General features: G+C 40.6%; 1 protein-coding gene across 3 annotated transcripts in view; it reads right to left on the reverse strand.

Annotated features, from left to right (window-relative positions):
- Positions 1–13,268, reverse strand: part of otofa (otoferlin a) — a 70,766-nt gene that overhangs the window by 43,868 nt on the left and 13,630 nt on the right. For all 3 annotated transcript variants that reach the window (XM_066707168.1, XM_066707183.1, XM_066707174.1), the window contains exons 3-21: positions 12,911–13,037; positions 12,489–12,543; positions 11,380–11,511; positions 10,645–10,707; positions 10,451–10,535; positions 10,184–10,343; positions 9,388–9,574; positions 8,677–8,863; positions 8,122–8,345; positions 6,566–6,674; positions 6,098–6,281; positions 5,679–5,799; positions 5,321–5,421; positions 3,432–3,522; positions 3,139–3,255; positions 2,811–2,963; positions 2,483–2,672; positions 2,058–2,182; positions 1,791–1,925 (exon numbers count right to left, since the gene is read on the reverse strand). In XM_066707168.1, coding sequence (XP_066563265.1) covers positions 1,791–1,925; positions 2,058–2,182; positions 2,483–2,672; positions 2,811–2,963; positions 3,139–3,255; positions 3,432–3,522; positions 5,321–5,421; positions 5,679–5,799; positions 6,098–6,281; positions 6,566–6,674; positions 8,122–8,345; positions 8,677–8,863; positions 9,388–9,574; positions 10,184–10,343; positions 10,451–10,535; positions 10,645–10,707; positions 11,380–11,511; positions 12,489–12,543; positions 12,911–13,037 — 2,546 coding nt within the window. The remainder of the gene's footprint in view (positions 1–1,790; positions 1,926–2,057; positions 2,183–2,482; positions 2,673–2,810; positions 2,964–3,138; positions 3,256–3,431; positions 3,523–5,320; positions 5,422–5,678; positions 5,800–6,097; positions 6,282–6,565; positions 6,675–8,121; positions 8,346–8,676; positions 8,864–9,387; positions 9,575–10,183; positions 10,344–10,450; positions 10,536–10,644; positions 10,708–11,379; positions 11,512–12,488; positions 12,544–12,910; positions 13,038–13,268) is intronic.

Here is a 13,268-nt window from a genome sequence, read left to right on the forward strand (position 1 = left end):
GAGATACATGTCACATACAGAGGCCTGGGAAAGCCTGTTTAATGTTTTTGTGAGCTATGTCACACTGGGTTCTTAGAAGTTAAGAGGGACAAGTGTAGAAGACTGTGAAAAGGCCTCCTGTTCACCCCATAGTTGTGGACTTGTTCTTGTTTACTTTGAACACAAAGTAGCAGCTTATGAATTGTTTGCCATGATGTCCAGCACAGCAAACATCATGCCAACATCCTGACCTCCCTCAGTGTCCCAGGATTTCTGGCACAGGCGGTAACTCTTAAAAGCATCTGTTCAATACATGGGCTTCAGCAGTCTCAGTTGACTGAAATGACACTGGTTCATTTAGAGCTCAGTGAGATGGGCGTGCATTACAGATTCTGCTGCATTCATTTGTAAGTGCTCTGTAGTCTTGGGATACATAAGCTAGGACATCTGGCGTAAGTGTGAAGAGAATAAAAAGCTTAATGCTTAATAATATGGATAACTTCAGACATGCTATTTTGGTGTTGAAATAAAACACACTTCTTCATTGTATTTTATGACTCCATCATCTAGGAAAGCACAGCAGATACCAGATGATGAAATCCTGCTGTAACATGAAACATCTTAATAAAAAATGTACAATGCTAACCGGGACACAACAGGACATAAGCTAAAGCAAAGCTGAATGAAATACACAAAGTATTAAAGATATCTGCATAAATAAAGCTGTAAAAACAGGAAGATATATAAAGTATGATGCATAATATTAAAGCATGCTGAGAGCAAAATATCATTCAGCTTTAAGCTTGGGGTGTTTCTTTCGTTGAGGCTACAGAACCATGGTCAAATGACACCTGTGGGACCAATCCCTGTATTCCTAGGACTGTGTAGGACATTTTAAAGTGTTAAACATACAGTTCAAGAAATGTGATCACCCAAGGTCACTCACAAGCTGAGAAGTTAATGATAATTTGCTCTGAAATGGTTTTTAATCCAAATCTGTCATCATGAGGCCACTTAAAAGGAATTAAAAACTGTTCCAAAAGTTTGAATGGGAATTATAACAATAGCAGGAAACACACGCCTAAATATTTGTCATTAGGAATTCCTAAAAAAAAAATCTCTCTAAATGACTGTGATCTTGGTGACAGTTTTTGGAGAATATAATAATGTGAGTTGTTTTTGTGGGCTAAAAGTATGATTCTGTTCATCACGTGGAACAATGTATTGGTAGACTGCGCTTGACCCGACAAGCTGAACTGATCCACTCTCTTATGCTCCTGAGTACTGATGTACTTGAGCACTTTTAATTATTTTACTGTAACTACGTCTGTACTTATGACTACCCTCGCCCCTTGGCACACACCCAGGAGAGACCCCTATTTTTTTTTACACTTGTTTTTGCTCATTTGCACTAGGATATAGGCATCTAGTATTTTAAACGTATTGTATTTACTGTACTGTAATGCTTTTGAAAAGTTTCTTGTGAAAATTGCATGTTGCGCTGTGTAAGAAAGGGCTTCTGTTGAGGAATAATAATAATAATAATAATAATAATAATAATAATAATAATAATAATAATAATGCACCTTTTCCAAGTGTAACTGTTGATTATGCTGGGCAACTTATAATTATTTCTAATGGCCTACCTCAATAATTCAAACTGTGATACATCAACATGCTATATATATATATTTATGTATTTATTCCCCATAAATTGAGTTTATTCTCACTGAACACACGGTACAGACAGTAGAAACAGTACAGACTCTCAGGGTAGAGACCGCTTTCTTGGCCATGAATGAAGGGCTTACCACAGTGTCCTGGTCATAGATCTCAATGACAATGATGGGGGGGTCGTCCCTCAGCTCACTGGCCTCCCCGAACAGCTCCACGTTATCGAACACCAGCAGCTGGTCCCACGTGGGGCACAGCGTCTCATTCAAGACCTGCCTCGGCAAGAAGGAAGGAGGCACAGGTCAGACACGGTCAGGTCCAGCCCCCGACTGCTCAACCAGCATCTTTTGGCCCAAATGGCGCATAACAGCTACACACGTTTATTACAGCATGTTCCTCTTTACCTCAGTGCACTGGCTGTGTGTGGAGAAGAAGACCCTGGCAAAGGGGTCGGAGAGGCCGCTACTGTCTGCCGCGAAGAGACTGCGAGCCTGATACATGTGCACCCTTAGCTGGAACACCTGTTTCACTGCGGGAGACAACGACACAGTGACATACTGAGAGGTGGAAATTCCTCCCTGTCCCTCTCTCTCTCCCCCATTTCCTTGTCATGAATCAGGCGTTAATTTTATATTCTGACATTAGTGGGGATGGTGGGAAGTGATAGGGGAGCTAAACAGGAATGACAAAATATTGCGTGGGGTGAGGAGGTTGGTATTCTACAATATATTTAGAGGCAAAAAAAAGAAATCTGGCTTATTTGTTATGAATTAGCCAGAATGCATAGGTTGGGGGGAGGCAAGGAGTCTTACTGCATGTCAGCACTTACTGGTGTAGGTGAGGCTGATGGGCGGGAAGGATTGCAGGCCTGGACCCTTTACGGCCTTGTTCTCCTCAAATCCATTAGGAAGGCCACTTAGGAAGTCTCTGCGCTGTTTGTTGAGGCCCAGCCAAAAGTACATCTCCATTTTGGCCTGAACGGTCCATCCAGCAGGCCCAAAGCCTTTCTTGCCAGGAAGCTGTGAAAAGGTCAATGCTGTTAGGGAAAGAGAATCTGCAGCAAGTGTGGCTCGGTATCACAGGCGGTTTTCAGGAAAAAATGGTCAAACGTGCAATGCAGGGTTTCTCAGCGGCTGTCACCAGTCGCACCAGCGTACCTTCAGAAAGACCGTCTTGACTTTCCCACAGTCTCTCCCAGACTCCTCGTCGACAATGGAGTACAGGATGTCTTTGGAAGGAATTCGTGCATATGCAATCCTCTTGTTGTTGCTCATCATCCAGAGGAAGATGTCGGGAATGCTGTGTTGAGGCTTTCATAAACAAACAGAACAGTACTTTAACACAGTACTCAGCAGCGCAACTCACCTGAATCAGAACAAAATATGACTCCACAGTCACTTTTATCCACTTCATTATACTTTGTATTTCGCCAAAGTGGAGTGGAGAGTGGACCACTGGTATAGCAATGGCAGGATCCTCTGTTACCTCATCTGCCAGGAACCTCAGCTTCTGCAGGAAATTCTGCACCAGCTTGAGCTTCTCCTTCACGGTGTTCTTCTTCACCTGGGACCGGATCGTCTTCGCTTGCTGGCCCATATTTTCCTATGCGAAAGGAGTAAGAACAAAGTGATTAAACAGCCAAACAGAATGGCCTCCTATGTTGTGTTGTTCATAGACACCTAGAAATTATTAAACAACAAACAAAACCAAAATGAATAGATGTATAAATCAATTCCTCTTTGCATCAGAGGGCCTGTTTGCTGGAGTTCAGGTCGTACCAGTTCCCTCATGCAGGACTTGAGACGCTCCCTGTCCAGCTTGGTCCTTCCAGTCTGATTCTGGTCCTTGTTTGCCAGAGTCACAAAGCGACTGGGAGACAAAGACAAGAGAGCAAAGCTTTGAATATTTGAAATGCAAAGAGGTACTTAATTATGGTTGACAAAGCAGAAGTATATCATATACCTAATTATATGAATGTTGTAATACAGCAGCCTAATCTCCTGCGCCGCTCAGCACAGCACTGCACTTTCTTATTAAACTATGCCTTGTTATGCTCCTGCTTACTTATATGTTGTTAGCACTTCTATTGCTTTACTTTAACGTCTCCTTTGCCTACCCCACTCTTGAGCACGTACCCGGGACTTAAATGCTAATAAATACATAATAATTACATTACATTCATTTGTTTATACTTTGTTTCAATGAGTTTCAACTTAGGTGACTTTAAAGAGACCTCAGTCCATCATTACATCAAGAAAAAAAACATTCTATGCAGCACATGGGATTAATGTGGGGAAATAAATATTTTTTCTAACAGGAGCATTACGTTAGCATAAACGTCAGGAAACTAAAAAAGTGCTGACAAAAAAAGCTCAAATGGTTATCATCATTGTAGATAGCACTGAACAGTGGGTTTATTCTGGGATTATCAGTGTTGTTATTGAAAGTGGAGGCTTTCGGCAGCAGTCAAGTACAAATGAAGGTGTTTTTTTCTGATACATACTCCTCCTCACTGCAATAATGTTGTGGAAAGAGCTTACGGCCCACACGGACTGGGTAATAAATAAACTCTCTGACACAGGCAGCTCTTCATTGCATGGTCATTCTGCATTGCCAACAACAACAACATACAACACACAAACAAACAAACTTGGAAGCACATATTTTATTTCTTTTTACAACATTAATTCGTTCAGCACCATGACGTTCTTCTATAAGTAAAACAGTGTGGATCCTTCACAGCCTGCAGTCCCCTTGAAGATGGATTTTAAATTATTCAGGCAGGAAATTTCTAAATGCATCAAAGCAGCACGATCTTTTGGCCAAAACTAACGATTAACAGAGAACTGCCTGCCAGCTGCCTGGGACTTTAAATTGCTTGACATGCCAAGGTGCCCATGGCAAGAATTTATAATTATTTGGAGCAGCTAACTAACTTTCTTAATCTCCATCTGCTGGTGTTCTAAAGCTGGATTCATTACTATCTCAAAGCGTTTATCTGTAGTACGTTAACTGTGGGTGCTGGCTGTACAACAATCTATCACATGTACAGAATCGACATACCACCATCCTACATCACCAGACACAGATTGTCAATTCTCAATCAGATTGGGGGATGTAATGTTCCCCTTTGCAAACAGCACTTACAGAATGATTCTCAGAGCACATGGATGCATAACTGTGGTGACTTGAATGCAAATTCTTCTATAGCTATGCAACCGTTTGATTAGTTTCAGCATGCACAGAGGTATCGCCCAAACTGCTATTTTAAGATGGGATTTTCCTCAGCGGTACTTTATAGATCTAATGGGTTTGTGTGGTGAAGGACGGAAATAAAAACAAAACAAGATTAATAAATTGTGCCAGCGACTAGACCTCAGAGAGCAGTGTAGGACACAGATACTGCCATCTTTATTTCCCTGCTGGAGTCGTTACTAAGAAAGCAATTCCACAGGGCTCCCAAATCCTTATCGTGAGGATATATGCTATACCGTATTCAACACCCAGGTAAAATGTAGCAGATATCTACCTGACAGACGGACAGAATCTTTTAATTTGTTAGGGCTTGGGTCCTGCAGATAACATCTTCTCCTTGCCACCACACTTAAAGCTCTAACTTGTTTTACGTTTGACTTAAATTACTGTAAAAACAACAGACTCTACTAACTTGCAGCCACAGGTTAGTTCCTCCAACACGCCGCGCAGTCGCCGCTCAGGGTAGGTTTTCTCAGTTTTAATTATCTCGTGCACATCGTTCAAGCCTTCCTCCTGTGATGACAAAAAGGAAAACACAGCATTTAGAAAAATTGATAGCTTTGAGTAAAGCAATAGAACAATAAAACATCATACAATTGCTTTTAAATTACTCATCACAGCTTCTAATGTATATGCTCCAAACGGGGCAATTTCTCTTATGCTTTATCACTGAAGTGCATTTTAGTATTTATGTACTAACATGATTTACGTGGATTTCTCCATAGTACATAATGCATTTGAAAATGTTCAACCTGAGGAACAAGACTAACCAGCTTATCTGCAATTTTATCCATAATGTTGGCGTTGTAGAGTCTTCTTCTTTGGTCCTGCCACCAACTCTTAATATAGATACAAGGCTTCTTCTCAAAATAGGGTAAATGGAAGTAATTCCTGAAATCAAACCAATATTACAAATTAATCAAAACAGTTTTTAGTGAAAAGTACATGTGATTTAGAGCATAATCACCATAATCATAATCATCAGAAGACAGGTCAGATGTAGTTTCAACCGCTTAATAGTAGTAGACTCTTTAACTGGACTGCAGCAGAGAGCGACAGAAAAAGGAAATCAAACCGTTTGTAAAACCTGTAAGGCTCAGTAGGTTCCTGAGCCACGCCAATTACCAGCATACATTTCTGACAAGGGAAGTGGAGGAAATGCGGTACAGAGCAGGGGCTGTGGGCTGACCTGTCCGTAATGACAGGCTTCATTGGTGGAGTAGAGGAGACAGACACCAGGTCCCCGTCGTCATCCGCCTCGTCCTCGCTGGAGTTCTGGATCAGCTCCGACTCCTCCTCATCGCTCTCGCCCCCCTCCTTCTTCCTCCGTCTGATCGGCTTGTTCACACCGTCAATCTGGTTTCCGTAATTACCTAAAAATTGGTGCGAGAAACACTTATGGAACGAGTCAGGGCCCGGTTCTATATTTTGATGCCGTTCATACGACACACACTGTACCCATGAGCTGCATATATGACAGCTTGTTGGGAGAGTTTTCTATTCCTTCAGTACCACTTTCTGTATGACTCAAAACATATTTGAGCTTTTGAGAATGCCCCAACTTTCTTGTAAGCAGCTTCCATTGGAAATAAACCTGACCAGTCTAAGATGAAAGAGGAAACATGGTAAATATGATATGTAACCCCTTACCGCTTACCTATTGTCACTTCAAAGCTAATGGGTTTATCTCCAATCTTTCTGTCCACCATAGTTGCTTCAAGGAAGGCTCCAAACAGGAAAAACTCTTCTATCTTCCCAGTGACATTCTGAGAGAGACAGACACATTTTACACATATTTATATACGTTTGATTTAGGCCCTGACCAAATCAAACTGAACTACCCACGATTCTGAGCCAATTTGAGGTTTAATTTATTGTCAGTTGCCACTTTCTATTACTTATCAATCAAGAAAAGCACAAGGGTACATGTTGGTAAGTTGCGAATCGCAGGTAGATGTTTTGATTTGGTCTTGGCCTTGGTCTCACTACAGAGATGATGATATAGCCTGTGACATGTCAGACAAGCAATTACATTCTCTTTAGTGTAAGAATGCTCAAACATTAGAGTGAAGTTGAGCAGCTCAGACTTTTATGAGCTGGGAATGATGAAATAAGCCTGGAGAAATCTGGGAATAGAGCACTGACAGGAAACACAGAGATTTTGCTCTGTGGAGGTGTGTATACATACATTATTGGCTGAACACAAGGGAGCACTGTTTATGGCGATATTAATAATGCAGGGACAGAACTAAACACAGAAAATCTATCATTTAAATTTGTAATGATTAATTCAGTACACTACTTCCACTGCACTTTCCCTACCTAAAAGCAAGTATGTGTTTGGTGCAATTGTTTTATAATTGGGTCCTTGGACTAGGGGAAAACATCATTGCTTGTGTTTATATTTATTTTATATTAATTATACGCTCTCTCTCTGTCTCTCTCTCTCTCAGCAGGTGAACCCACACCCTGAGTTGCATTGACAGTGGTGTTGTAGGTATAGTAAGTATTGTTTGTTTGCAAATAACCCTGAGTATACGTTCGGGATTTGTAAGGCAGTTGACTATTTTCCTTCACCAGAATTTCATGCTGTCGACGATACTGCTCCTAACACATCCCCACTGACAGACGAGCTTTGTGAAGACATCAGCGAACTTACAGACCGTAGGAACTGTTACGCTGTTTGTTCCTGTCAGAGGACAGATACTGACAGAAGATAATTAAGAGAATCAAATACAAAATGAGAGGGTGGAAAATGTAGTGATCACAGTCAGCCTGAAGTGATGGGATGGAGGAGTGCACAAAATGTGATAAGGAAATTATCTCTCTCTATCTCAAGCAGAAAAAAAAATACATTTGTACAGTTACACTTTTATTTATGTATCTTATGTGCTTGTTGTAAATTATTATTTGGCTCAAGTAGTGTTTGAATCTCCCTTCCACATTCAGATAATTTTCCTTTAAAACATGGAAGTGTGTATTTTCAATTCACAATTGATGTTAACAAATCAAGCAAGGGTAAAGTTATTTTTTTTCCTTAGAAATCATGATGAAGAAAATCTTGCTTTGGTCAAAGATAAAAACCTGCTCTCAACATTCATGAATGCTTCGGGCCTTAATTATAAAAGAGCATCTGAGTGTCGTGACCACTCTAACATGCGGAGCAGAAACACATGACTCAGGGATATGGAGGCGACCCTGACTGCCACCCACCTCGGAAATGTTCTGGACTCCTTCCACCTGCACATCTGTGGAGCTCATGATCTCCGTGGAGGTGGTGTCCAGGATCTCCACAGCGATGCTGATGAGCAGCCGAGCCCTGAAGGACACCCCTTCCCCCTGCCCCTCATTCAGGTCCTGGTGCTCGTCCATCAGAGTGTAGTTGCGTGTTGAGCCGTACATGTTCACCCAGGCAGGGCCCAGCGTTGGAAGAAAACCTGCCATCGCACAACAGGAAAAGAAAGGCCTAGTGAAGTCAAGCCCCCGGGTCTCCTTTGTCCATTGAATTCTCCTTTTTCTCCTTTTTTTATTTGGAGGTGTTTGATTTAATATTGTCATACACATTATTCCACTTTTTCAAGCAAGTGTGTCATATAATATAAGATATCAAATGCAAGCACACCAGCAATTCTAGCAATTTATCTATCTAATGCCCCATAATATGTTTTCATCCTGAAATTTGTGGTACATTGCTGGCTTTATAGGCTACTTTACATCATTAAAACTAGAGGAAATGTAAAGTATAAAGCTCAACACAGTCAGCTTCACCTTTGTCTCCATCGTTGGCAATCTTCCGCAGATCGATGAAATGTGTCCCAATAGCCACATCGTTAACTTTGTCTGAATCTCTTATTTGTATTTTCATTCGCTTACAAAGGGGCGGAAACATTTCTGTGAATATGATTTGTTCGTTCCAAATCGGCTCATAGCTGCTCTTCTGCACCGAGGTCTTTCCCTGTTGGAGGAAAAAATATTTTTAATTAAAGTTGAAGAATTTCTATGAAAAAATAAAACCAACCAAACAATAAAATATTTTATTGAAGTCATCATGTCTCTAAAGGTCAGAATACATGTTGTATGGAAATATATTTAATGTAAATCCTAATAATATAATTTTGCCGGTCTTCCTGGCATTTCAAACAAAAATAGAACAGAACAAAACAAAACTTGGTATTAATCTGTCTGTTGACATTTTCAATACATCAAGTAACTTGACTTTCGTGGTGTTTGAAGTCATCAAATTAGTTTTTTACAGCAAGTAATCAACAGTAAATCAATGCGACAGCCCAAATGTAAGCCTTTCTTATGCATATATTATAATTTATTTGTAAATTAATACTATGGATTACATCTATTATGACATATTTGTAGTGTAAATAAGGTGCTAATATTAGTCTGTTGGGGGAATAAATCAGCTTTCCATTGCTAGTCCTTACCACAGAGAGAGAGATGGCCTGTGACATCATCAGAAAGCCTTACCCTTTGCCCTGCGAAGAGAACTTGCACATATGGGTCCACTAAGTCTTTGTTTTCTCCAATGAAAGCTTTCTTCACATTGGCCATGATGCTGGTGTTCATCTTGGGAAGGCCCTCAGCCCTGTAGATCTTCACATAGAATCGGGCCCACTGCCTCTCCGAGGGGACTCCCTCCGGTAGCAGCAGGTTTCTGCATGGAGAGGAAGTTAGCCTCATTGAGACAGACTGGAGCACCACATAGGCCGAGAGGTGTGCATTATAAATATATGATTGATTCAGAACAACATTTTTTTAAGCATTCCCCACGGATATTCTTTACTTTGTAAGATATATAAGATATATTACACCAAATCTTTAAGGTTTGGTGTAATGAAACAATACTACAAATTAAATTAGACTTTTTGGATAAAACAAATTCAGTTTAATTGTGCCATAAAAGATTGCTCAAATCGAGCCATCTACTTGTGAAGGATCCTAATGAGTTAGTATGTGAAATACCACTTGACAGTTTATTTAATTCGCCAACATTTTCTTTCCTCAGAAGAAAAAGAAAATACATTGGTGTCTTTGCCCAGAAACTGCTAATGCAGAAAAAGCTATTTTGAGAAAATACCACTGGGACACCAGGGAAACAAATGCAGGAAAACAACAGTTTCTGTTAAGTATATTGAATGCTATAGAGTACCTCCAGGAGTTATATACACATATTTTCCAATTCCTGAATGTTACTTTTTACTTTTGGGAGCCTTTTTTTATAAATAACGAAAAAAAAAAGAAATTAAACAATTCTGCTTTTTACCCTTCAATGTCATCCTCATCAGTCTCATTGGCTTTGTGTGGAGTTTTAATGTTGTCCCCCTTCCCGACCACTGCAATGTCACATTTCAGATAACCTTTCACCCCTGCCGTAATATCATCAGGATCAGAGAGGATGGCCCACTTGTGATAGAACTGATGCTCTGTGGAAAGAGTTGGGTCAGGATGTGCCTGTTAGGACCCCGTGTTCCAATAATAATACGTTCAAAAAAGCTCAACTTCAAGCCACTAGGGTTTGAATATATCCTACCAGGCTGTGAATACACGGTGCCCACATCCAGCTTGAATGTCCCAACGAGGGTTCCACTGCGCAAGAGGTTTTTGGAATGTATAACCTCAAGAGAAGCAAGACAAGGACGATTTTAAGTTCTGCTGAAGAAGAATGATATCATTCCCATAATATTGCAGTCTGGGTTACTGTATGTGTTCAAAGCGTTTACTTACTGATAGCTTTAGGATTTTGTCAAACATGACATCCGGAGACACGTGGAAGTCAAAAACAAAGTACTGTGGAAGAAGGAGACAATGTTAATGTCTCGACCTTGCTACCTTCCACCTTGTTCACAATAGTTTCATGGATATAAATGTGGGAAGCATTTCTTAATTTTCATAATGTCATTGCACACAGCACAGAAGCAAAAGGCTTCTGTTGAATTTAAAGCATTACATTGCTAATAAATTGACTTCAGTGGAATTAATGTGCCTTGAAATTATCTAACTGACACTTCTTTTTCTTTTTCTGTGGCAGGAAATTTCTCTCAGATTAAATCTATTAAAGCCTGCGGGCCCAGGAGCTGTCTCTTGTGCCATTGCACTGCAGCGCATTACAGTGCTGCAGTGCAATGGCACCAAGTCTCAGGTGAGACAATCACCCAGGGTTGCTGGTGTTATGTCATTACAAGGGATCTGTGATTTTCCACCTCAGGACGCTCCAGAACATGACCCACAGCTTGAATTCTGAGAATGCCCTTCAGTACTGATCCTGCAGATTTAAACCTTAACTGTGTGCATGCCTGAAGTAGGGATCTGAATGGATTCAGATCGACTGTTTTTAACAATGTGCGACACTCACAGAGGATGTTTTTATGTATTTTTTCTTTAAGTTTAGTTTGTTATTTGCTACCCACCACCCATTGCTTTTATTAAATGCTGCAGGATAAGACAATCATAAATGGTTACCTCATTGTAGTATGGGCAGTTTGTTGACTCTTTCATAGATGTGTACTTTTTCTCCTCTCCGATCTCCACACAAACCACTGGGTCCATGTTCAGTCCCACCAGCTGCCGAGCCTCAATAATAGTAATACTAACCTAGGGAGAAATTAATTGGGGACACATTGAAACAGACTATTTTTCTCTCTGCTGCTATTAGTCCATGTGTACTCTTCGCTGTCCAATGTAAGCCAAATGAAAGGTGTTGACGTTTTATACAGAAACTGCTCTACTGTGTATCCACTCAGCTTTTGACAAACTGGGAAAGGGCGTTACAGCCCAAACAGGTTGATACACATGTGGGACCCAGCACATGAGCTGAAGGATTTATTAATTTGCAATGTTAAAAATATCATATATATAATCTCTGTTTGCAACCCACTCCTTTTGAAATAATACATAATTAACAATACCAATAAAATAAAACAACAACAATTGGAAATAGCTTCCTACAATGCACAACATGCACATATGAGACATTTATCTTCCAAAAAAGACAGGCAGTCTAGTTAGGCAACAAGGTGTTTCAGCTAAAAGGCCATTGTTAATATGGAACACCATTTTGTGAGGGAATATTTACTCATGTTTCCAGGTGCAAAGTGAACCAGCAAACAACACAGTGCCAGGCACGCAATTGAGAGCCCATGCAGCACTGGAGGCGGATAAACCTCGCAGTAATTTGGAAGGCAGATGCAACAGAAGGGGCATTGAAAGGCAGAGTCTATTGAGGGATGTGGCCTTGTAATCAGCCTGAAATTGCTTCATGGGTTTCGTTTTGCTGATGAATAATTCACCCTGCTGCCTTAACCACTAACTCCCTGGAAGCTTCAGTGTTATTCAACTAGATGAGGGCTTGGTGAGGGGTCACCAGAGGAGAACACAATATTATTTTTAAGAGGAATAATTAGGATGATTAGTACTACTCTGAACTAGGAGGGTGCTCTTGAGCACTTTATTAAGTAGGCTTCACGCCAAGGTGTTAAAGGTGTAAGAAGGTAAAGAGCATTTTAAAGATACTTTTTGATTCATACTACAATGATCCTTTGTTACTGGCAGGCGAGCCTTATTCCACCTACTTGGTAATCCATTGGTCTTCCTGCACTGGGTTCCATTTTGATATCTGGCTTTGATCTGGAATTGGAAAGTAATGAAGGTTTCAAACAAATCTTACAGACACTTGACCAACATGGGCTGTTTGTCATTCTGTTTCTGTGTGGTGTGGCAGAATACAATACAGTACATGCAAATAAAAGCATAACTCCCCAGGGAAAATAAATGCTATTAAAGGAAACAGAACTTACAGGTATTGACATAAGCAATAAAATGAAAAATATTTTTAATGAAATATCGTGTGTGTGTGTATGTATATATATATATATATATATATATATATAGCATTGTGGTAGAAAGTTGCCAGCTGCAACATGTTTTATACGACTATATGACAAGAGGAAAGATGGGTGCAGCTGTCTGCAGAGCATCCTGGGAAGGCAGTCACCTCTTATTGGAGACGTTTGTGGTGACAGCGGTGACAGAGGCCAGGGAAATCGTGTCTGGGTCCAAACCCCCTCCCAGACGCATGGCCTTCCTGTCCAGGTCCTCCGCCTCAAGAATCGCTGGCTCATCTGGAAGTCAGAGAAGAAAGGCCAAGCTAAGCAATTTGGTGATACAGTGCAGGTCACCATCTTTGAGGACTCTTTGGTGCTGCATCACACTGTGATCTATATCTGATTCTCCTCAATGAAGAGCTGAGAAGGCCCTCTGCAGTGAACTCCAAACAATATGGGTTCATCATGGCTTTTGTTGAACATGGGAACAAAGTCTAAACTGTTGTTAATAAAACAGACAGTGCATTC

The sequence above is a fragment of the Amia ocellicauda genome, chromosome 1 (assembly GCF_036373705.1).
Source record: "Amia ocellicauda isolate fAmiCal2 chromosome 1, fAmiCal2.hap1, whole genome shotgun sequence".
Classification (NCBI taxonomy): domain Eukaryota; kingdom Metazoa; phylum Chordata; class Actinopteri; order Amiiformes; family Amiidae; genus Amia; species Amia ocellicauda.